We start from the raw sequence: 23,888 nt of genomic DNA, 5'->3' as shown, positions 1-23,888 counted from the left end.
TGATAGTAATGTGAGGAAGACTCTGGCATTTCCCATGGCTTTTGATGACTTCGGTACTGAAAAAATGGAATGTAGCTTCCTAAACATGCGTGAATGTCTGTCTCACTTCACATCATAGTATGAGGAGGCAGAAATGAATAAAGCAGGAACTTAACTTTGACCATGTAAGCAGGCTGAAAATTGTGGTTCTAAAGGAGAGAAAGGATCTTGGATTCTCTCTGGGTTCCTTTCTCTGTCTTTCCTTTTTTTTTTTTTTTTGGTCTTTGCTCTCTCCTTTCTATAAACAGGGAGGCTAGAAGGGGTATGGAATCGGAGAAGGAATGAGAGGACCTGTGCCTCCCCCCAACCCTGACCCTTGCTGTTCTGAAATACTTTAAATACCAGGCACCACAAGTTCTGGTGTCAAATTGGGATTAGTAAGGCAGATCCTGTTGGGTATTTCACTATTAACATATGATCAGGCATCAGTTCTGATTAGAAGTCTGAACAAAAAAAATTTTTCTTTAAATTAAAGTGTCTAAAATAAAGAGGAGAGAACTGACCCTTAAAATCATGTTCTGTACTTGAGTTCTCCCTGACCGCTGTCTGTTCCAGTTTGGGGCTTTTTAAGTTTTTTTTTTTTTTTTCCAGCCAGAATGTCTGACGACACTGCCAGGGGAATTTCTGCCCCCTCCTTCCTGAATATACCCAGCGCTGGCCCCTGAGGCGGCCCAGTTCTGTTTTCTCATGACACAGTGATTATTTTTGGCATTGTGCATATTTTCTCTAATGTTATTACCTCCCCCCGCCACCCCTACCGCCCCCGCCTTGGTTGCCTTTTGAGGAGCAATCACTTGGGCAACTCAGTGTAGAGCAGGGGCTTAATTTTAGTTCTGTGTAGTAGGAGGGGAAGTAGAGGGGCGAAAGGACTTCTCCTTTGCCTCCTCTGCAGCACCGCAGCCCCCCCAGCCCCGAGGGTATCAGTGCAGAGGTCCCGGCCCCCCCTGCTCATGAAAGAGCCTGCTTTCAGCAGGCTCTGGGCTCCCCATTCATCCCCTCTGCCAGCAAGATTTGAGGGACTATGTCGAGGTGACGCTGGGGGCCGCACCTCAGGGATGGCATCTTAATGACTTGACTTGGCGGGCGTCAGAGCAGCCCCATTCAGAGTGAGTTCACTCCCTGAGCAGTTGGCTCGCTCGGCCTCTGATCATAGATGTTCTCTTGTTCACACTGCATGAGGAAATGGAGATTTCCAAGTGGGAAGCAGCCTTCCCAGTGCTTTAACTCTTCCCTGAAGGGGAGAGGAGCCGCGGAGAACAAAACACAGTCTAGGCTGGCCCAGCTGCAGCTCCCGGGAGAGGAGCAAGGCCCAGGAGTGGGGATGGAGGCCAAGACAGCCGGGATCACTTTCTTTCCTCCCTGCGAGGGAAAGGAGATGAGTAAAGGGCACACTTGAATTGTCCTTAAAGTCGAGCAGCAGCTATTTACTTAATTTGTCTGCCGTGGTCCAAGGTTCCCTGAAGGATGCACTGAAGTAGATGATGTTGTGTCTGTGCCCTACCCCAAGGCATTTTCTTACAGTCTAGTTATAGCAGCAGGAGGTTTGTATAGAAAAGCCAGCAAGACTGGGAAACCTTTAAGGAGGGCCAGTGAGAAATGTGGGTGGGAGGTGCCTTGGAGGAGGGAGTGAGAGTGGCCAGGGAAATGTCTGGGGGAGTAGGGCTGGAACTGCCCCCCAAGGGATGGAGTTTTAAGAGACAAGAAGGGATGAGATGATAGTGGTGAAGATGTGAAGGAGCAGAGGAACTCCAAAGTAGGGCTTGGTGAAATCCTATCAAGAAACAGAAAAAGTCAGATGCTTCCTGGCAGAAGAGGAAACCTGACTTGTTAGATTTCAGGTGACTATGGATGGATAAGGACGGCATCTCTGGGTACCACTGACCCAGCCAGACGTTGGCATCTCCTTCACGTCCTTGGTCTCCAGGTCTCATGTGTCCCTGGGTCTCTTTCTGTTTAAATTGTGGACACAGACAGTAGAATTAGCATCGTCTGGGAGATGGTTAGAAAGGTAGAACCTCAGACCCCAGCCCAGACCTGCGAGTCAAAAGCTGCATTGTAAGAGGATCCGGGGGCGCTTTGTGGGCAGAGCCAGGTTTGGGAAGTGCTGGTCTGTGTGACTCCATGGGCAGCTGCCAGCAGCACTAGTTCAGACCTCAACTCTGGTTCAAAGAGTTGGGGAAACACAAACATCTTGAAGTGTCTCTGCACTAGGGCTCTTCTTAGATGGAAATCTTTTATTCTAAATAAGAATTGGATTAGAATTTTCATGAATGGTCTAGAACAGTAAGCAGTTTTGAAGAATTCACAGAATGGAAATAATTTAAGTAGTTTTTATCTAATGTCTCCAGTTCCTACCACTCTGTACTATGTATGCGTTGGAGCACACCAGAGGAGCAGATGGTGGGTCCTTTCCCTCCACAATGGGTGTTCTAGTGAGGAGACAAAAGCTACAGAAGTGAAGTGAGTGGAGAACAACACAGGGCCTGATGGTGCAATGCAGTGGCTCTGAACTGGGAGGCGGAGAGGTCAACATAAGTGAGGCCTTCCTGGAGAAAATGGACCTGGGGAGGTCCTGTAGGATGAGTGCAATTAGACAAACCTACGGATGAAGAGCATGCCCTCCAGGAAAGGTGTGGGGAGTAGAAGAGAAAGGCTAGGTCTTAGCCTCTATGGGGACAGTAAGCTGCTTCCCACTCCCTCCAGGGTAAGTGTTTGCCTCATGTTAGGGAATCATTTTACATCTGGGGCAGGGTTTTTTTTTTTTTTTTCCTTTATCCCTCTACTGTGCAATTTCTCTATCAGTTCTCTTAGTTGAAGGCAGTGTAGTAGGAACAGGATGGCTGCCTAGGCAGAATGGTTGGAGCCAAACCACAGATTGTACTGTTGGAAGCTTGTGGGATTCAGAGGAAGTAGGCTGCTGACAGAGAGAAGCCCTAGGGAAAACCCTTGATCAGATCTGGTACTAACTTGGTTGTGGGGCAACACCCTCACGCCCAGGGAAATGGCACCAAGGAAAAGCGTTTAGCAAGAGTGGAATGTGTAACCTGTGTGTGTGTAGAAAGCCAGGGAAAGTGTTAGTCGCTCAGTTGTGATTTGACTCTTTGCAACCCCATGGGTTGTAACCTGCAAGGCTTCTCTGTCCATAGGATTTCCCAGGCAAGAGTACTGGAGTGGGTTGCCATTTCCTTCTCCAAGGGATCTTTCCGACCCAGGGATTGAACCCAGGGTTTCCACATTACAGGCAGATAGGTTCTTTACCATCTGAGCCACCGGGGAAGCCCTAGTCTTTTCTGGTGTCTGTAGATGCTAATAGCAAAGTAGGAACTTTTTTTCTTTGTGAAACAGACATCTCCAAGCAGAGAAGGGGGACCTTAGTGGGCCTAGTTGGTTATTGTGGGACTGGTGAAACTGACCTAAGACAAGAGAGTGAACCTGATGTTCCCTCTGCTGCATCCCAACCAAGACTCATCACATTAAAAATCCTTAGAGGGCTTCACCCCAATACAACTAAACCTTCTGAACCTGTGAGTGGGATCTTCCTGTGAGCATTCTGGGGAAGGTTGCCCGATTGCCATCAACAGTACAGTGTGGGATTTGGGGTCAGATGGTAGGTCTGAGTGCTGGCTCCATTGCTGGGTGACAGAGGGTACGTCACTAACATCCTTGGAGTCTGTTTCCTCGTGTGTGAAATGGGGCTGATACATGCCTACCTCATCAGCTTGTTTCAGGATTAAATCAGAGGCAGGGCGGTGAGAGTTCTTTATCAAGGGACAGGTGTTGCATGTGGTCCTTTCTCAGCAGCGGCAGCAGCCCCTCAGTTTGCTGGGATTAATTAGTCCCCCCGCTGGAGTCTGCATGGTGCAGTAGGGCAGGCGGGAGTGGGCATCGGAGGCCGGCGAGACCAGTAGGGAGCCAGGCAGATGCTCTGTGCCTGATCACTTTCCTCCCGCCTTATGGGGAGTCCTCTCTCGGCGCACGGGACACGATGCGATCAGGGCAAGCAGAAATGACACCTTATTTTTACACTGGGGCTGAGTTCCTACTGACCAACAGGAGTGGCCATCTCTGCATAACTGGATTCTCCAGTTTCAGTTCAATTAGTCATCCCTCTTCAGATGTTTTAACCTGGGCATGGCATGAGGGAAAGAGGAAGCCTGAGAGAGCTGGTCAGAGGACAGGGAAAGTTGCTGAGACAGTGTGCACACCCTGCTGTCCTTCTCTGGCTATCTCCCTGTGATAGCACCTCCTCTGGGGCTGTGCATTCAGTAACGGCAGCCGTGGTCTTGAAGATGCTGCTCCCGAACTCATCTCTTCAACTTCCACAGGTGATCATGGTGAGAAAGTCATGGGGAGCTGGTAGCAAGCTGGATATGTGTCATCTTATATCATAAAAATATATATATGTAAATTAAAAGGCAACACCTGATAGGTAGTTATGATAGTGTTATTTATAACAGCTAGAAATTAGAAGCCATACTCTGAGCAACAGTCCAGCACATTGTGATCCACCCATACAGTATGACATTGCTGGCTGTTAGGATTATCCTTAGAGAGTTCTCTAAAATGTGATAAAATGTTAAGTAACAAGCCATGTATCCAATTTTTTTCTCTGTACTTTTCGTGTTTTCAAAATTGCCTGCACTAAGTTTATGTGCAATACCCTTACTTCCACCAAAGCCTTTTTAAAAAGTGGTATCTTAAACTAGGTTATGTGATGGTAATGCATAATGAAGGTCTGTTTTCAGTTGTGTGAACCATCAAGTGCTTCTTGGCAATGGGCTCTGTTAGGTGTCCTGGAAAAAGTCAGAGCTCAGGGCTTTGGTTCCAGCTCCACACATTCCAGTACCTTTCTGAGCCTCTATTTTCCTCATCTGTAAAATGGGAATAACAGTATCTGCTCTTTGTGCACTGCTGGGTAAGATTTACAGATTAATGTATAAAGTGTGCTGTAAGCTATAATGAGTGATACCAGTGCAATGTGTTGAATAGAGAACAACGCTAAATCTTGGGCTTCGTGAAGCTGAGCACAGAGCTGTTACTCCTGTGCATGCATGCTTTTCCCAGCTGGGCTGCGGACTGCACGTGTCCTCAGAAGACGTGAGGAGCTGGGTTATCTGGAGCCCCAGACGGGCTGTACCTACGGAGCTGCTTGGTAATTGGGTCTGCTGCTCTCTTCCCCAAGGCTGCCTGGGGCCTAGGAGGCCACCAGATAAGCATCTCCAGTGGGCCCTGAGCAGATCTCACCATTAGAGGGCCATATTGGGTGGGCCCCAGACATTACTGTCAGTACCGAATGCAGTCCAGGCCCTGTCTTCCCAGGCACAGACCATCAGAGGGGTCAGGCAGCCTGGGGGCTTAGCCTCAAGAAAGGGGTGGTGGGGAGGTTGAGAAGTGAGATACTTCCAGGATCCCTCCTTAACGGCAGGGCTGAGTGAAGATATCTGTTGCCTCTCCAGCGCTCCTCTCTTCTTTGTATCCCTTCTTTCAGGGCTTTTGATGCCCCAGTCTGGAGTATTAGTCTTATCTCCCAGCTGGCCTGTGCTCTCTTTCAGGACAGAGGCCAGTCCTCTCCCTGAGGCATGCATATTGCAGGGTGAATAGTGCCTTCCACCCTTGTAAAGTTCCATCTGATCTGCCCAGTTTCTACTGAATTTGCTCGTTTAATTTCTTCTGTTTCACCTGGATAATTTTGATGCCTTTTCCTCCCCTATATAATATATAACTTAGGTAATAGAGTCCCCTACACTTCACTACTGCCTCTAGGTAAACATCAGAACACATCCAGAAAGCTGGCCACACCCCCCTCTTCTAAAGCATTTTTGCCACTCCTTTGGAATTGCCTTCAGAGCCAAAGACCATTCTTTTCAATACCTTCAATTGTGGCAAGGCCTTATCTTTGAGGGCATATTTTATTCTTTCAAACAACTGAGATCCATCTACAGCCAAGTCTGGTGACTAAAAGGGGTGGCTAAACAGGATAATACTGTTTGCAGTTTGAAATGAAGTTAGTTCTCTGAAGTATTATGATGGATTTGTGTGGCTCTGAGGTCCTTTCTAAAAGACCTCCTAAAATACTTAGTGCAGTGATCATTTCGGGCTTCCTAGGTAGCTCAGTGATAAATAATTCACCTTTGTGAATTATTTCACAAAATAGTTCACCTCCTGTGAATGCAGGAGATGTGGGTTCGATCCCTGGGTTGGGAAGATCCCCTGGAGGAGGAAATGGCAACCCACTCCAGTATTCTTGCCTGGAAAATCACATGGACAGAGGAGTCTGGTGGGCTACAGTCCATGGGGTCACAAAGAGTTGGACACCATTTAGCAACTAAATAACAACAACAAATGGCCATTTCACTAGAATAAAGTTTGTGCCTTCTCCTCAGGTGGCTGTATTGGAGGGTTGTTGCCTTCTATGTAGCCTCGATTCAAATCTGTTTCCTTATTTTCACCTCCCTCTTTCAGTCAGTTATACCTCTGGGGCACTGATGGTCACATGAGCTCCTAGATAAAATAACTTTGGCTTACAATGGTGACCTCAGATTTGTTGTACATAATGAGTGTGGACACAGTCCATGATAGGAGAAGAGATGTGGTTAGGTTTAAGTACGTCTGCATTTATTTCAGTCCTCCAAAGACCCGTGATCACAGGCTCAGAAATCTGTTAATAGGCCCTCCAAGTGATTCTCCTGCAGGCTAAAGTTGAGATCCACTGCTCTACAAAATTGGGACCAGTACCACTGCATAATGTAAGGATCAGAAGAGAATGTTTATGAAATGCACCTAGCCCCGGAGCTGAATAAATATCAGTTTCCTTTCTTTTTCTTCCACCCCCCCCCCCCCCGCCCTCAAAAAAAAGCCTTTTTATTTTTAAAGCTCACTGCTTTGCAGTGGTGGTTCCCAGCCCTAGCTGAAGAGGAGAATCACGGGGGAGGCTTGTGATGCTTCCCTGATGCCAGGTCAGGCATCCATTTTTTGAGGCTTCTCCGGTGATTGCCATGAGCAGCCAAGATTGAGTAGCACCAGCTTTGGTTCTGCTCTGATTTAATCCACGACGCCGTCAACCCCTCGGTGTAGGGCAGCCACTCCTGGGTGGGATTCTGATTGCTGGGATCTGGAGCGCATCCCTCCCTTCAGGCACCCCTCGTGCAGCAGCAGTGAGCCACAGTGAAGGGACACTCTCCCCATTGCATTTGACCTTTGTTTCATTCATTTACAGCCTCCTGCAAATTGGTACCAACTTAGAATTTCACCACCAGCCAGTAGACTGATCCAAGCTGGCTTAATTAGCTTCAGTCTCTCTCTCCCTAACCTGCTAAAAATCCATTCTGCCTCTAAGTCATCTAACCTTACAGGGAACAGGTGTATTGTTTTGATACCCTGATGGCCTACAGGCATTAGTCATGGGAACCCTAATCATGCTAAAGGTCAGGACACTATGGCTCATTAAACAACCAACCCCCTTGGTGTAGAGGGTGACATCTCCGGGGCCCCAGGCCAGGCTGACCAAGAGCTAATAATGGTTCCATTACTGACTTAAGTAGAGATCCCTAAGCCAGGCTTAAAGCAATGACTCCAAAGTTAGAGACTTTTTAAGAAAATGAAGCTCTGGGCAAAGAGGTTTTTCCCTGTTTAACTTGTAGCATGGACCTGCTGAAGCTGTAGGACAGTCATCTTTGTTTTATCTTTTGACTGGCCTCCTGGTTGTGTCCCTTAGTTGAAATCGAATGTTTCAGAATTTGAGATTCTAACTTGGAAAGAGTATACATTTGTGTATATGAAAATGTCCCCCCAAAGAGAGAGATGCCATTTGTTCTCCAGCTGCAGCGTGAAGAGAGACATTCATGTAGGCTGGACCTGCAGCTTCTACAGAGCACCACGGAGCCACTTCTGATAGCCCTGCACCAGACTCTCAGCCCTAAGTGATGCAGCCTACAGCCTGCATCCTGCCCCAATTCCCCTTCTTCCTACTCACACTCATTTTGAGCTCTGGCCACCTGATGTGAAGAGTTGGCTCATTAGAGAAGACCCTGAGGTTGGGGAAGATTAAAGACAGGGGGAGAAAGGGGCGACAGAGGATGAGATGGTTGGATGGCATCAATGGACGTGAATTTAAGAAAACTATGGGAGATAGTGAAGGACAGGGAAGCCTGGTGTGCTGCAGTACAGGGGACGCGATGAGTCAAACACAACTTAGCGACTGAACAACAATTGGTTCTTAATCCTACTCCTAAGGTTCCAGGTCTTTTTTCAAGGTGAGTGGGATGCTCACCTAAGGCAGCCTCTCTTCCCACCCCACCAAGGAATCTTTATGTCACTGTGTCTTTTCCACATCATCCCCCTCCTCCTTCCTGTAGTGTACATGGACATCCAGTTGGTCGGAAAATACCTAACACAGCCTGGTCCGTATTGAAAGTAGACAGCAAATAGAAGCTTCCTTGCTGCCAGTGGAAAAACTTTGACCTTGAACCCAGAACTAGGTTTGAGACCATGTCTTTTAGCAAGTCACTTCATCTGTCTACATCTCCAGTTCTTCCTCTATTAAATGGGGATGGGGATTTCTATTTCTCAGGGACTTTACGAGACTCACATGAGATAACATGTAAAAAAAAAAAAAGTGCTTTATACACCCCTCAAATACTGTGAGGGTATTGCCATTTGTTCTTCTAGGATCAGCTGGAATCCTGCCTCCCTGGGTAGCCTGCCTTGACCTTGCTTGTTGCCACCAGCTTGTTTCTTATCTTAACCACCTATTGTGCTTTTTGTCTGTATTTATTTGTCTGGTTAATGGGGATGTTTCAAGTTGACACCCCAATCAGACTGTATATTCCTTGAGAACAAGGAATGTGCATCTCAGCCACAAGGTCCAGAAGGGAGCTCAGTAAACACTTCTGGGTCTGCATGAGGACACAGTTAACTAGGTTATAGACTCCATATACCACGTATTGTACAGGACCACCCCATGGTCACAGGAAGGCCACCAAGAAGGATAAGAGCAGGGACTTTGTAGGAAGAGAAACCAGAGTGAGAAATACATTTCTGATGATCTGGAAAACTTAGATAAAATATATTTTTACTAAAAGATAAATAAACCAGAGAGTTGTAATGTGCCATGTCTAGAATTATCATTTAAAAAAAAATCTGGTCTTTGCAGTGAATTCTAGGACCCATCTAGGGAGATAAAATAAGGCACATGTACTTTAGGACATGAAGCCTTGTTGACCTAAGAAGGACCAGCAACATGACCCAACAAACTGGTCAAAATCAGCCTGACCAACAAATGAAGCCCTGACACAGTGGTGACTTGGCGACAAGCAGCTGTAGGGCCAAAGTCTGACTTCGACTAGTGCTCAGATTAGCCTGGCAGTGGGATCATTAACATCAGCCATGGTGGAGAGCCTTCTAGTACTCCCATCCCGTCTATACTCATCTCACTTGATCCTGACAGAGAAGACAGGAGAAGGCTCCCATTTCACAGATGAGGCCATCAGGGCACTGAGAATGCATTTTCTTTTTCAACACCAGATAGCGAAACAAATGGGTTACCAGTGTATTAAAACCAGTCCTCCTAACTTCCCGTCCCCTGGTCTGTTGGCTTGAGAGGCCCAACCTGTGGTTGATGGGGTGAGGTCATCTGGGTGCATCAGCTGGGTCAAGGCAGGTCTTACCTTCACATTTAGCTGTAATTCTTCGTGTTGCTGATTCAATGATGGCAGTGCTACACATGTTTGTCTGTTCTTCCAAGAGTCAAAATTAGATATCTCTGGGCTGTGTCAAGGTTAACTAGATAATCCAATTAAAGTCATGCTGGTCCCAGAGCACTACTGTAAAAACAGGGTACCTGAAGTAGAGCTCAGACATTTAAACCAAGAATCTGCATGAGATTCTCAACCTTTCTTTTTCTCAGTGTTAAGACTTTGCTGTTTGTTTTTGCTAAAGCCACTATCTCCTACCATTAAGCAGTAGAAAGAGTATGTTTTGGACTGGGAAGAGATGGGTTCTAGTCCTAGCCCTGCTGCTAATTAGCTAAACTGTTCTAGGTTAGTAACTTAACCTGACCGGGCCTCAGTTTCCAGATCTGTGAAATGGGGACAACAGCAGTGCCTGCCTTGCCCATCTCACATGCAGATGGAATTAGACAAGGAGCACCTACGTGTCTCAGGACTTCTATGTATCTGCTCACTGACTGTACCGTCTCCAGGGACTTATACAGGCACTAGCTTGTGACCTTTAGAAGTTAAACGTGATGTCTGAGTCTCAGTTCCCACATGTGTAAATCATGCTCACAATGCCTCCCAGAACTGTCCCACTAAGAGGATTATAATGAGGTACTGTATGTAAGGTTCTCAGTGCAGCATCCAGCACAAAAGTGTCAGTAAACATTTCTGCAGCCAAGGGAACATAGTAGGAGCCAAATCTCAAAGGCCATTGCCGGACAGAGTGCCAACTTCAGACAGCCTTTTCCTTCCCTGGCTCTTCCTCTCTGTCTGCTCTTCCACTTCAAGGAAAGGGTGATGGCGAAGGGAGGCAGTGTGTGTGCGGGTCTCGGCATGAAGGTCACGGCCTGAACTGGTGTCTGTCTCACTCAGGAGGCCTTCTCTTGTTGCTGCTGTTGTTTAATTGCTAAGTACTGTCCAGTGCTTTTTGCTACCCCTGGGCTGTAGCCCACCAGGTCCCTCTGCCCATGGGATTCTCCAGGCAAGAATGCTGGAGGGGGTCGCCATTTCCTTCTCCAGGGGATCGTCCCAACCCAGGGACCAAACCCACATCTCCTACATTGGCAGGCGGATTCTTTACCACTGAGCCACCAGGAAAGCCCAGGCTTTCTCTAGAGGCTCCTAATGGTTGGTCATGTGTTGATGATGCTTTTTTCAGAAAGCGTGAACGTAGGTGCTGGAGAGTGGAATCAATGTCCTAAAGATACCGGCTCCCCTTTACCTGCTGTCATGACACACAGGTACAGTCACAGCATCCTGTCTCTTTCCCACCCTCCCTTCCTGGGCCAGGACGCCTACAAACCTTGACCAACTGCTTGTGCTCCACAGTCAGAGGTCAGGATTTAAAGGCAAATGGGAGGGACTAGTATACAAACTGCCACTACTGGCTGGAACAAGAGCAGGATGATCCTACGGGCAGGCTCTGAGGGATGGGTGTGAGGATGGGCAGGGTGCTAGGCCCCGAGGTGTAACAGCTGAAAGTCAGCATGGGGGAGGGGGTGGCAAGGAGGAAGCAGGTTTGGTAAAGGAAACAGAAAAGAGATAGGGCAAGAAAAACAATCCCACCCATTTCACAGTTTTTCAGAAGGTTTTTCCAGACCATCGAGAGCTGCTGGAGTTTCTTCTTGCATCCTGCATCTACAATGCTTAAGCCATCCAAGGAGCTGGATGTTCTGTTTTTTTAAAATAAAGCATGTTGTAAAGTCAAAACAGTCTGCCCCAAATCTTGAGGGGTTTGAGAGATGGCGTCCCCAAATCTTGAGGGGTTTGAGAGATGGCGTGTCAACATTTGGGGAATCCCCAAAATACTGATTATTTTTTTTTTCTGTCCAGATAACAGGGTGCAAAGCCAAACAAAAGGAGAAGTAACCTTTGGTTTTAGAACTCTCAGGAGAAACGATAGATAGAGCAAGCCGGAGCTGGTTGGGTGAGGCCTTGAGAGCTATGAGCGTCATTGGACACTTGTTTATTAAACAAGCAATATAGGTATTTTATAGAAACATAAGAAAATATGGATAAGCACTTAATAAAACATCTCCTCTACCTCACTGACCTGACACTGTGAACATTTTTGAAGATAGGGAGGCAGGACATTGTTGGTGGGTACGAGCCTAGATGCCTGGTGTAGGGTCCCACTTCCCTACCTAGAGGCTGTCTTGGAGGCTGCAGGTGAATTATGGCAGTCCCCCCCTTATCCATGGTTTCACTTTCTGCGATTTCGGTTCCGCACAGTCAACCCCAGGATGAAAATATTGAATGGAAAATTCTAGAAATAAACAATTCATAAGTTTTCCGTCTCATGCCATTCTGAGTAGCATGATGAAATCTCCTGCCGTCCCACCCAGGACATGAATCATTCCTTTGTCCAGTGTATTTGTGCCGTATATGCTACCTGCCCATTAGTCTAGGGAAAAACAGTGCATGGAGGGTTCCTGGACTGTTGGTGGTTTCAGGCATCCACTGGAATGAATCCCTGTGAATAAAGGAGGGACTATGATACTTGACCTCTATAGACCCATTTCCTCATCTGTAAATTAGGGATAATAATAACTACTTCCAAGGGTAGTTGTGAGAATTAAAGAAGCCAGCCCAGTAGTGCTTAACACCATCCCTGGAATATAGTAAACACCATATACAGGGCAGCTGTGAGAATAATAATCAATAGTATTTTATTATATTTCTAGATTTTTCCTATATAAGAAATGTTATGTATAATACATTTATTTCCGTGAAAATAGGATTCTGCTGTACTCTTTTGTAACATTTTTACTCTCATGCTTTATCTTTTCATGGACAATTTTGTTATTACTATTAGCTAACACTGCTTTACCATTGGGATAGACCTGGCATTAAAGATTTTCCATATGTTATCACATTCAGTCCTCAATATTAACTCTGTGGGGCAAGTGCTGTATTATCATTTTACAGATGAGAAAACTGAGGCTAATCAGTTTAAATAATACAAATGTACAGAGCTGGCGAGTGGTCCTTTCTCCTGCAAGGAGAAGGGAGATGAGACTGACTGGAAGCCTGTGTTGGTAGATCAGAGAGGAATCGTGTCTGTGCTTGGTCCTTTTTAACCCTTGGCAGGTGTGTGCTTTGGGACATCAGACTGATAGGTGTCCATCTGGTTGATTGCTCCTGGGCTCTAGTGGCGTTTTCCATTTTTGTGATGGAAATCACTGATATGAATTGGAATCTAAGGTCCAGCACTGGACTTAGTTGTTTAAGCGTTTTACCCAGAAGCAGTTTTTCATCTTGTTCTCCAGAGGCTTTGACACAGTCATCTAAGCCACTGGCCACAGCTTCCTCACACTTCCCTGTCTGTCCTGGGCGTTCACCTTAGTCCCCAAATAGCCCGGGCATTGCCAGTGGATTGACTCAACCAGCAAGTCTTTGCTCAGACTTCACCCACTGGAAGCCCTGGTGTGGACTCCATGGCATGCAGGACAGGAGGGCTGCTGAGAAGACACGAGATGCACACAGGCAGAGCTCTTTACCCCTGTGGCTCAGGTGACCGATGTGAGCCCACATCAGTTCAGCGGGAGAGTCTGGCCATGCCTTGGATGGGGGATTCCTGAGGGTGTCAAGACCGGGGGTGTGATGGGATGGCATTGAGGTTCTGGAGACTAACCCCTGTCTCTCAACGCAGGAGCAGCTCAGAGAGGAGGAAGGAGAAGTCCCGAGATGCAGCCAGGTGCCGGCGGAGCAAGGAGACAGAGGTCTTCTACGAGCTGGCGCATGAGCTGCCCCTGCCCCACAGCGTGAGCTCACACCTGGACAAGGCCTCCATCATGCGGCTGGCCATCAGTTTCCTGCGCACGCACAAGCTCCTGTCCTCCGGTGAGGCCACGAACCCTGGGCTCCCCGCCTCCCCCATGTTCTCACACACAGGAGCCCAAGTTGGAAAGCCACAGGCACAGAGGGAGGGTTATCCTCCCCAGGAACCCCCACTCTGCACACTTTCCACCCACAGCATTAGCACTTAGTTCTCTTTTGTTGAACCTCTTTCCAGTAGTGGCCTTGGCGGTGATTACAGTCATGGGCTGAAGCCCTGGGCCTCTGAGGGGACACAGAGGGCTGGGGGTGAGAGCCGCTGGTGCTGGCTCCCAGTTGCCATGCCCGCGGCTGGCAGATCCAGTTTCCAGTCCAGGCTGGATGAATCCTTTAGGGAACATCTTAGTGTGCGTCTGCTGGCCAGCTTCTCCAGAAGGCAGAGGCGTGCCCACACGACCCTTCCCTCTTACTAGCCAGGATGCCAGGCAGATTATTCAGTGTCTGTGCCCTTCGGTTCCTCATCCATAAAAGGGTTAGAGTACTTATTGCTCGGGGTATCTTTAAGAATAAACTGAGAATAATGTCTGTGAAGCAAAGGCCCAGCCACACTGGGGAGCCCCGGACAGATAACCATCTCCCCTCAGAACCCGCGAATTCTCACCTTCCCTGCCATCTCTGCAAGTCTCAAGGTCACAAAACTTTTTTCCCCCTGCTCAGAGTTCACCTTCTTGAGAATACCATTTCCTGTTAGTCCTGACCAGGAGGAGGAGGCCTGGGGCTTCTGCCAATATCAGATCTGACAGATAGAGAGTCAGTCCTTTCTAGTCTGCCAGTTGTGTAAGAAAACTGGGCAGGGGGCCGCGCCCCTCCGCGCCCACTGCCCCCACCTGGCCGTGGCTCTGTCAGCGGCCGCGTCTGAGGTGGTGAGCAGAGCGGGGCGGCAGGGGGAGTTCTCTCGTGCTTGGGTTTCAGTTTTCCCGAGTGAGCCGTGTACCTTGGAGTGGGGTGGACTCTGCCATCCTGTTATGCAGCGGCTATTCTGGGAAGGAAACCCAGAACAGAGGGAATCCAGTGTGAGGCGGGGAGGCCGGAGCGCCATGTGCTATTCTGGGCCCGGGAGCACAGGAAGGATATGGGGGGAAGACTTTCAGAAAATAGGATGACAGCGCAGTGGGTCCAGGGGTTGGAGGGCTAACCCGGGCCTGAAAATCTAAAGCATCTCAGAAAAGAGTAGACAGGAGGGAGAGAACCCAGGGGGAAAACTTCCTCTAAAAATACTTTGAAAGAAACAGTGCAAGGCGATGGCAGGCGTGGTGTCATAGATGCTACAGAGAAAGGGAACCACGGGCTGAAGTGTAAGAAAGGCCTGGAGATGCCATCACAGGGCATGAATGTACCTCTTTCCTTTAAAGAAGCATGTCCTCTAGGACAGGTGAGGGCAGTGTCTGGCCGTGTTGGAATCATCTTTCCATTTGCACAGAACACGGAGTGGAGGACTTAAGGACTTAACAAAGACCCCTTCCCCACACCCAGAAGCATCTCATCTTCCCTGTTCCAGTACTTGAAGTTCCACTCTGAGACACTAAATGAAATTTCACTTTTAGACACTAATTTCTTTGGGTTCATCACTACTTCCTTTCACCACCATCACCCCTGTTCCTCCACCAACAGGGGTCCCCAAAAGGAGTAATACATTAATCCTGAGACAGCTCTCTGATTGAATTTGGGCTTGGAGGATGTTTCTGCTCATTTAACAGATGATTAGAAGTGAGGCACAGAAGAGTTAACTTTGCTGCAAAGTCACACATTTAGCACCTGGAGCTCAAGTCCTCTTGAATCCAATCCTCAATCCAGGAGGGCAGGAGCATTCTGCAGACTTGGTCGTCATCACCTGAAGATGTGGATGGGGCCTGGTGACTGGGGAGAAAGGGGGTCTCCCTTGGTGGGGAAGCAAAGTTAAACGGAGGCATGGGGGGCTGGTCCTGAGCAGTGGGATCTGTAGAGGTCCTTACACACTCAGTGACTGTTTCTATACTTGCTCTTGGTGCACGGCCCTGGGTTTCCAAGCTCTCCCGTGCATAGCCACCCCCTCCTCAGTGTTCAGAGTTGACTTGGACAGGACACGTATCAGAGGCTCTGAGCATGTCTGTCTGCATGTGTGCTGGTGAGAGCCCCCTGTGGGCCAGACACACCTGGGGAGATGGGACCAGGGTGGCCACAGCAAGACCTCACATACCCCTGCCCAGGGCCTGTTGCAAGTTGTGGACACAAAGTGCCTGCCCTCTGGCTGGGCTTTTCCCGGGACCCACCAGAGCACTCAGCATGTCAGCATGGTCCTCTCAGTCCCAAGGAAAGAAATGACAGAAAAGGATAAAAAGTGTCCACATTTGGTCATCTGATCGGGTGTCCTTGAAGGAGCAGTTCTCATAAAACATGCATTGCCCGGGGGAGGAGGTGATGGATGGCTCTCTGTGCCCCCTCTTCCACATTGCTGCCGCACACTCTTTAGACCAGTTATTGATGTTGTTTTTAGGAATTGCGTGTGAGACGATCTTGATCATATTTTGCTTGTTTAAAACATGCAGTGCAATGAAAAGATGTACAGGATTTGTGGGCAGTTGGACCTGCCCTAGAACCTCAGTCAGGCTGCCTTTCTTCTCTGCAGCCTTGTGAAAACCTCCATACCACCCTCCAGCTCACTTTCTCAGCTGCACAAAGGGGCTGCCAGTACTCACTTGCAGTGCTGTCCAAAGATGCTGGATATAAAAACCCTTATCCTCTTGCTGCCATGTATTAGGCTGTCAATAAGTTACAGCCTAGAGATAAAACTGGCTATGATCAAGTAAATAGATTGATATGTATCGGCTTTGGGGGGAAAATGATATAAATGAAAACCCAGTGTAAACCCTTACTGTCCTCTTACTACCTTCTAGCAATTTCTAGCAAAATGCAGAGTCGCCAAGCCTTACTAAGTCAAAATAAACCACAGATCCATGATTGAAGCATTTCTAACAAAGGTGAGCGTCGATGTTGGCTCCCTTTATGATAGGAAATAGCTGGTTGCATACCTCAGAGTTCAAAAGGCTAAAAAAGACCAGGTTTTGCTTTAGAAAAGTTTCTTCTTTACTTAGTAACACGTTTCCCTTTGATTTTCACAGTAGGCTGTTCTGTGTGGGAATGTTGGAGAGGAAACCTCAGCGCTGAGAAATTCAGGCTGGGAGTCTCGGCGGCCGATTGAGATTTGTATCACAGGAAGCAAACTGAAACAATAGCTTTATGATATTAGCTTCCACGCTGGGCTGAGAACAGAACACATTCTGACGGGAACATCAGTGGAAATCGGCTTGATTGTCTTAAGTCCTCTTTCAAGAGGAGCCCCACAAACTGTACGCAAATGAGGGTCACTCCTGCATTTGAAGGGCCTTCAACAGCAGTAAATATGCAAAATTGGCTTTTCACTATGAAATCGATGTTTGCCCCCCCCCCCCCCCCACACACACACACACTCGTGAAGGAAAAATCAAATTCATTTTACACAAGAGCTAGAGATCAATGTGAAGCAAGATTTCTAAGACAAATGTCAGGCTTATGATTAATTCATTGGCATTTGCTTAGTGAAGCCATCGCTGTTCATAAGAGATGATGATTTCCTCATCTCTAGACTACCACGGGGAAGGCATTAAAATGTGAGACAAGTGATTTTAGCTTTTTTACCATGACCTTTCCACGTGGGAAAAAGTGAGACACAGAGGTAAAATTGTGGGGGCAGCTATGGTTTCTGGTGCCTTCTTATGCCCCTCTTTCAGACTTCTTTTCCCAGGCGTCCACCCCTGCTTTCTTTCTGTCTCACCCTCTTGTCCCACCCACCCTCCACACCAAGGCCTCTCTCTGTCCTGTTGGAGAAGAGCTGAAAGGCTGACTCGTGCCGGGATCCTGATCGCTGAGAGCCCCTAGTGTACTGTCTCTTCTAGAGATGCTTTGTTCCAGTCATTCCCTTAGCTTAGATTTGATAAGTCTGGTCCGTCAGTGGGTGTTTGCTGCCCCAGCCCTGTGCCTTGTTTCATGACGGGTCATACACAGAGGTAAGACAGGACAGTAGGTCATGTACAGGCCAAAGAAATGCATTTCTAATGGTGGACTTTCAAGGCCCTTTGGGAGGCCCACGGGTCAGATAAAACACAGTGCCCTCTGCCAAGGTGCAGGGTAACCTCAGCCTACTACCTGGTGATGGTGGCGTTTCAATGTGGGGCTGATAGCCAGATAAGCCATTCAGAAATAGTTTCCTCGTGGCTTGACTGGGCTACTTTTGCAGTCAGCACATCCAGGGCCCAGTGGAGTCATGGGTCTCTGGGCCCAGAAGAGCCCGAGGGAAAGAATCAGTGTAAAAGGGAAGCCCCTTCAATGATAACTACGGGGTGAGTACCCACCAAGCACATATGCCCCGGGAGGATCACATCAGAGTGGTCTGGAGACCAGTCAGAACACTCAGAACTTCTCAGAGTAGGAACAGAGGGAAAATAACCCTGGCACCCTGCGCAGCAGCACCTGTGATGGCCTGGCCCCAGGGGCCCGGTCAGGAGCGTCTGCCCCACCACTGCCTGCTCACCCCAGATGCCCAGCTCCTGCTGCCCCCACCACCCCCCGCCCCGGGTCCAACCCCACCCAGGCGGTGCTGCCTGAAGGAAATGCACGGTGCTCCGGAAAAAGTGCTCCGAAACCTCAGCCCGCGCATATCCTGGCTGTGGGGAGTCATCAAAGCCTGTTTACCGGGGCTATTTTTAGCTTGAAAGAATCTTGTTGTGCTCTCGGGTGCAGTGTATTGAGTCTCTGCAGAGTGCCTCTGATCTGCATGACCCGCTCCTCTTCTTGGGGGTCAGACCCTGAAGGGTCCTGGGAAGCAAGTAACTGAGACTCGGAGCCCAGGGCTATTTAAAGAGTCTGCTGAGGATTTATCAAGCACCTACTGTGTGCTCCTCTTCACTGGGCACTGAGGATTTCTTCCGGATTGTTGTGCAACTTTACGGCTGCTTATCTGTCTTTTCCCCACTGGTCTGTAGATTCCTCTGGGGAAAGGATGCTCTTACACCTGACTTTCCCGAGGACAGGGCTGAGCACCCAGTAAGTGACACTTGTTGACAGATGACCTGGCTTCATGCCCAGCATGGGGCAGACATGTGGCAGGAGTGTGATAGCTGCATTGTGGGCGAGTGAATTGTCTGTGTGCCTAGCACTAAGTCAGAGATTAGTGATCCCCTCAGGAGACCTGATGCTCCCATGAGAGAGGAAAAGGGGAAAGGCAGAGCCGTCCTCAGCCAGGTGATGTGCCTGGAGCCCCAGCCCCTGGAGTAAAGCGCTACCTCCGGCCCCACAGCCTCTACCCTCAGCTCCAAGCTGACAGCAAGCTGGCCAGGTGCCATCTGAAGTCCCCAGGAGGACAGGCAGGTGCTGCGGGAGCAAATGGTTCCACAGAGGAAAGAGGCCCTGTTTCCAGGTCCCCATGGGGCTGGCCTGCTGGCTTCCTGGTCCCCCAGCCATTGTGACTTCAGTCCCAAGATGCTCTGTTTCCACTCGTGGGCTCTGTGGGCCCCTCTCCCTCCCTCCCGGAGTCCAGCTGGCCAGCTGTTGTAGCCAATTTCACCACCTCCTGGAAGCAAGTGTACTGGGCACGGATGGAGACCAGTTTGGCTGTGCTGGAACTGTTGAAAACAGGAAACTTTAAGCAGAACTATTTCCTCTGGGCCTGGCTAACCCAAATCAGGTTGTCTTGGGATGACTCCAGATTTTGAAGTCAGGGTTGCCACTGAGATCAAAGAAATTGAAGAGAAGAAAAATCTTTTCACTAGGCCAGAAATCACAGGACTGGCCTCTGCTGTCTGGAGAAGGTGCTCACCTGTCTGGTGTGATTTTTAACAGTGCTGAAAATCTCTTCTTATGTCCCCCAAATAGGTCACCACTTGCCAAAACATGTTAATTTTTCCCAGCATTGCTTCTAAGTCACTTCAGTCATGTCCGACTCTGTGCAACCCCATAGACGGCAGCCCACCAGGCTCTGTCCCTTGGATTCTCCAGGCAAGAACACTGGAGTGGGTTGCCGTTTACTTCTCCAATGCATGAAAGTGAAAAGTGAAAGTGAAGTCACTCAGTGATGTCCAACTCCTAGCGACCCCATGGACTACAGCCTACTAGGCTCCTCCATCCATGGGATTTTCCAGGCAAGAGTACTGGAGTGGGGTGCCATTGCCTTCTCCGTTTCCCAGCATTAGAGTGGCTTATAGAACTTGAAGTTAAGGCAGTGATGGTCTCCACCTATGGTCACCAGCATTCACATCATATTCATATGAGAATTTGTTAGAAAAGCAGATTCTCAGCCCCCAACCTGCATGAGTGCATGCTCACTCAGTCGTGTCTGACTCTGTGACCCCTTTGACTGTAGCCCGCTGGACTCCTCTGTCCATGGGATTTCCCAGGCAAGAATACTAGAATAGGTTGCCATTTCCTCCTTCAGGGGATCTTCCCAACTCAGGGACTGAAGCTGTGTCTCCTGCATTGCCAGGTGGATTCTTCATCACTGAGCTGCCTGGGAAGCCCTGCCCCCAACCTGAGACCTACTGAGTCAGGAACACTGCTCACAGGGCCCATCCGGGGCTGGCTCTACGTCTCTGTGTGACTCTGCGGTCCCCTGGGGACTTCCACCATTAGAAGGGCCCTGGGCATGCTTTGATGTTTCAGTGAGAGATCCCACATTTTTACTTTGCTCTGGTCTCAGAAATCCTTGTTTTAGCAAGTCCTCCAGTGGTCCTGGTGCTTGCTCCACTTTGAAAGCACTAGGTCAAGTCATGGTCTCTTCTGAAGCCCCTGTTTAAATTTAGGTGTTAACCAGGAGTGTGAATATTGGTCGCTGCACCCCCCACACCTAGAACTCTGGTTAATTATCATCAGTTCGGCTAAGCAGTTGGTTGGCAGGGACCCTAAGCAGGGATCAGGTGTGGGCATGTGTGTGGTAAAAAGGCCATTCCCAGTCTCCCATCCCACAGGCTAGCTGCCTGAATCAGGGTATGAAGAGGAAAGAATTTCCCTCATTTTGTTCTACCATTTTATCAAAACACAGGGAAGTCACTAGAATACACTCTGTATGGCCCAGCTCTTGGCTCTGAAGGGTGGCCTGTCCCTGGACAGCATCAGTGACCCTGGCACATTCAATGATGCTGTGTCCTCAAGGTGGCTGGTCCCCAGGGATGCCACTGAAGCCCCTTGGTAGGAACATTTCCTAATTTGGACTTGTTCTTCTGGAGCAATAACAGTGTATGGGCCAGAGCTTAAATTTAGGGGCTCAAGGGAAAAGAAAATCAAATAAATCCAGTGCCCTTGCAGGAAGTCCCTTGAACCTTATTGCACGGCATCCACATGTCTCTTGCCAAGTGGCCCATAAATTCAATTGCATTTTACATTCCCTCCAATAGACTCAGTTTGAATGACTTGTTTTTTAGTTAAGTGAATATTAACTTTCATAAGTGACAAATTATTCTATGATCCTCTCGTTCTGTAAATTAGGGTAAGCATACTTGACTTGATGTTTGTAATGGACGAATACAAGTTTTTATAAGTAAATGTATGTTTGGAGTTAAATAATGAGCTAGGAGAAGCAGGGCTGAACTAAAGTCTGTGGTCTGAGCAATAAGAACCAAGGATCTGGGGCCTGAGAGCTTTATTCGCTGGGGCCAGAGCTGAGGCTACATTTTGCAGACAGCAGAGGTCTACTTGATAGGCCAGGGCCCCCCAAAGTGGTTGGAGAGTGGATGCCTTTCTCGGTTGCCCCTAGCAACCACCTCCACAGCCTGCCACTAACACAGCAGCCTCCTCCTGTGGCTTCACACCTCTCATCCTCACTCTCTCCAAATCATCTTGCGTGCCATTGCTGGATGAATCTCCCCAAAGCAATGGTCTGAGATGCCGCTCCTCCAGGCCACTGGACTCACGAGTCTAGTCGATGAGCCTGGGGCACAGACCCTCCTTCTTCCGCTGGGTGGGCCTGTTCTCATCTTTGGACAGTTCCTTCCAGGCCCTGCCTCCTCCATGCTTTCCAGTGTCTGCCCAAGCCAGTAGGCCCAGAAAGCCCTACTTTCATTTAACAGAGTGAGATCCCTGTTTTTCATGAGTCTCTTCAAATGCCTTTCTTTGAACAGTTGTCTGTGACCACCGCAAAGCGATCCCCTCTTCCTGGGAACCCTTCCGCACTGTCTGTATTCCTCTTGGGCGCCCACCTCTGTCACCCTGAATTTTTTACTTAGATTTGTGGCTTGGGTGTACCACCCAGCCCCCATTCAGGTTCTGAGCAATTTGAAGACAGTGACAGTGTTGTAGAAGGAGCCAGAGAGGGAGAGAATTTATGCTAGTTGGTATGTTTTAGGCATTCTCCATACTTACCTAATCCTTACAAGAGATGGGAATTATTATCTCCATTTAGCTGATGAGGAAACTGATATTCAAAGAGGTTTTCACTTACTCTTTGTTATGTCAGTTAGCGCCATAACCTAATAGAAGGAATAGAGTCAGTGGTTATTTGACTCCAAAGCCAATGAATGGTTAGGAGTGTGGCTTCTGGATTCAGCTGCCTGAGTCCACAACCTTTATAGCCTTGGGCAAATGACTTAATCTCTCTGGGCCTCATCTGTAAGATAAGACAAAAAAGTAGGGCCTACCCCACAGGTGTTTTGAAGATTACATAGCATTCTCAGTGATAGGCTGTTATGTTGTCATTGCTCAACATCCATTAGGGAAAATGACAGTCCTGACTACTCCTGTAACTGCCTTGACATCGGTGACCCCACTGCTGCCAGTACCACAAGTACAATGCCACAACTGTTCTGCCTATGAAGCCCCCAGCAGGGGGCCCTCCGTGCAGGGGTGCTCATCAGATGCCTGCTCCTTGGGCATGTGGCGGACACTTAGGTGGTTGGCGGTGTGCGTTTCCAGAAAAATCCATCTGATGCCTTTGAGCCATCCCTGGAAGACACCCATCCACACCAGTCACATCTGCTTTAACCCCACATTGATGCAAACTGTTCAATCCCACCCCCTGTCTTGCCAGTTTGCTCTGAAAATGAATCTGAAGCCGACGCAGACCAGCAGATGGACAACTTGTACCTGAAAGCCTTGGAGGGTTTCATTGCTGTGGTGACCCAAGATGGTGACATGATCTTTCTGTCGGAGAACATCAGCAAGTTCATGGGACTCACACAGGTGACACCCTCCTTGGGCTCCTTCAGAAAGGGAAAATGTTTTCATTTGGGGGTAGAAATTAGTGGAAGATTCTGATCACCTCCCTCCTGACCTTTTCCTGCATGCACCCACCCTCCTCCTCTTTGATCTCAAGCCTCAAACCTTAGAAATAACTTAGAGCCCCTGGCATTGGGCTAGCATTGCCAGTGGCCATCCTGGCAGACAGCTCTGCCAACTGGATTGCAGACCCACCCTTGTCAGTCATGTCTGTCATGACCTCTATTACACCTGTGTGTCTGTGGATCTGCCGAGTGGAATATGAGAAGATCTGACTCAGCCTCCTTCCTCTCTCCAAACCTGAAAGGGCCCAGCTTCCTCTCGGAGACTTCTTCACTGTCAGGAATAATGAGCCCAACCTTGTTTTTTGAAACAGGTAGAGTTAACAGGACACAGTATCTTTGACTTCACTCATCCCTGTGACCATGAGGAGATCCGTGAGAACTTGAGTCTCAAAAATGGTAAGGTATTCTTGGGTGTGTTTCTTTCCTTCTTAATACCACATGGGGAAGGAACCTGTCTCCCCTTCGTGTACTAACGTAGGATGGATAGATCATGGCCATCATGATCCAGAAAAAACAGACACCCATAGAAAATCCAACAGGACTTTGGAGATGAGATCAAGGGCCCTGGAAGGACTAGTACTCAGTACCTAGGACTGAGTACCTAGTACTCAGAATTATCTTTTGCTGGCTCTTGTGGTGCCTGAGATCAGACTCCTAGGGCACTCCTGTGGGTTAGGACACCATCTCCAGGAGGTTTCATCACTCATGCTGAGTGTCCAGCATCTTTTCCGAATGACACCATCCAAACCAATCAGCTTGTCTGTGCCAAAACGTTCATGGGAGCTGTTGCAGCTGTCCATGTGATGGTTGTGTAACAGACTGCCCAAACACAGTGGGTTAAACAGTCCTTTTATTGTCTCTCATGATTCAGTGGGTTCTGTGGGTGGTTTTCATGCTCCATGTGATGTCAGGGGGCTCAACCCGATGGGATAAGCATAGGGCTCACCCACACTCTGGGACCTTGTGGTGGTAGCTAGAGGCTGGAGCTCTCTGTCACTCCATAAGGTATCAGAGCCTC

General features: G+C 48.6%; 1 protein-coding gene across 1 annotated transcript in view; it reads left to right on the top strand.

Annotated features, from left to right (window-relative positions):
* Positions 1-23,888, top strand: part of EPAS1 (endothelial PAS domain protein 1) — a 91,219-nt gene that overhangs the window by 37,753 nt on the left and 29,578 nt on the right. The window contains exons 2-4 of the mRNA XM_065929343.1: positions 13,405-13,595; positions 22,618-22,769; positions 23,182-23,266. Of these exons, the coding sequence (XP_065785415.1) occupies positions 13,405-13,595; positions 22,618-22,769; positions 23,182-23,266 (428 nt within the window). The remainder of the gene's footprint in view (positions 1-13,404; positions 13,596-22,617; positions 22,770-23,181; positions 23,267-23,888) is intronic.

The sequence above is a fragment of the Muntiacus reevesi genome, chromosome 3, assembly GCF_963930625.1.
Source record: "Muntiacus reevesi chromosome 3, mMunRee1.1, whole genome shotgun sequence".
In the NCBI taxonomy this organism is placed as follows: domain Eukaryota; kingdom Metazoa; phylum Chordata; class Mammalia; order Artiodactyla; family Cervidae; genus Muntiacus; species Muntiacus reevesi.
This window is presented reverse-complemented; position numbering and strand designations above follow the sequence as displayed.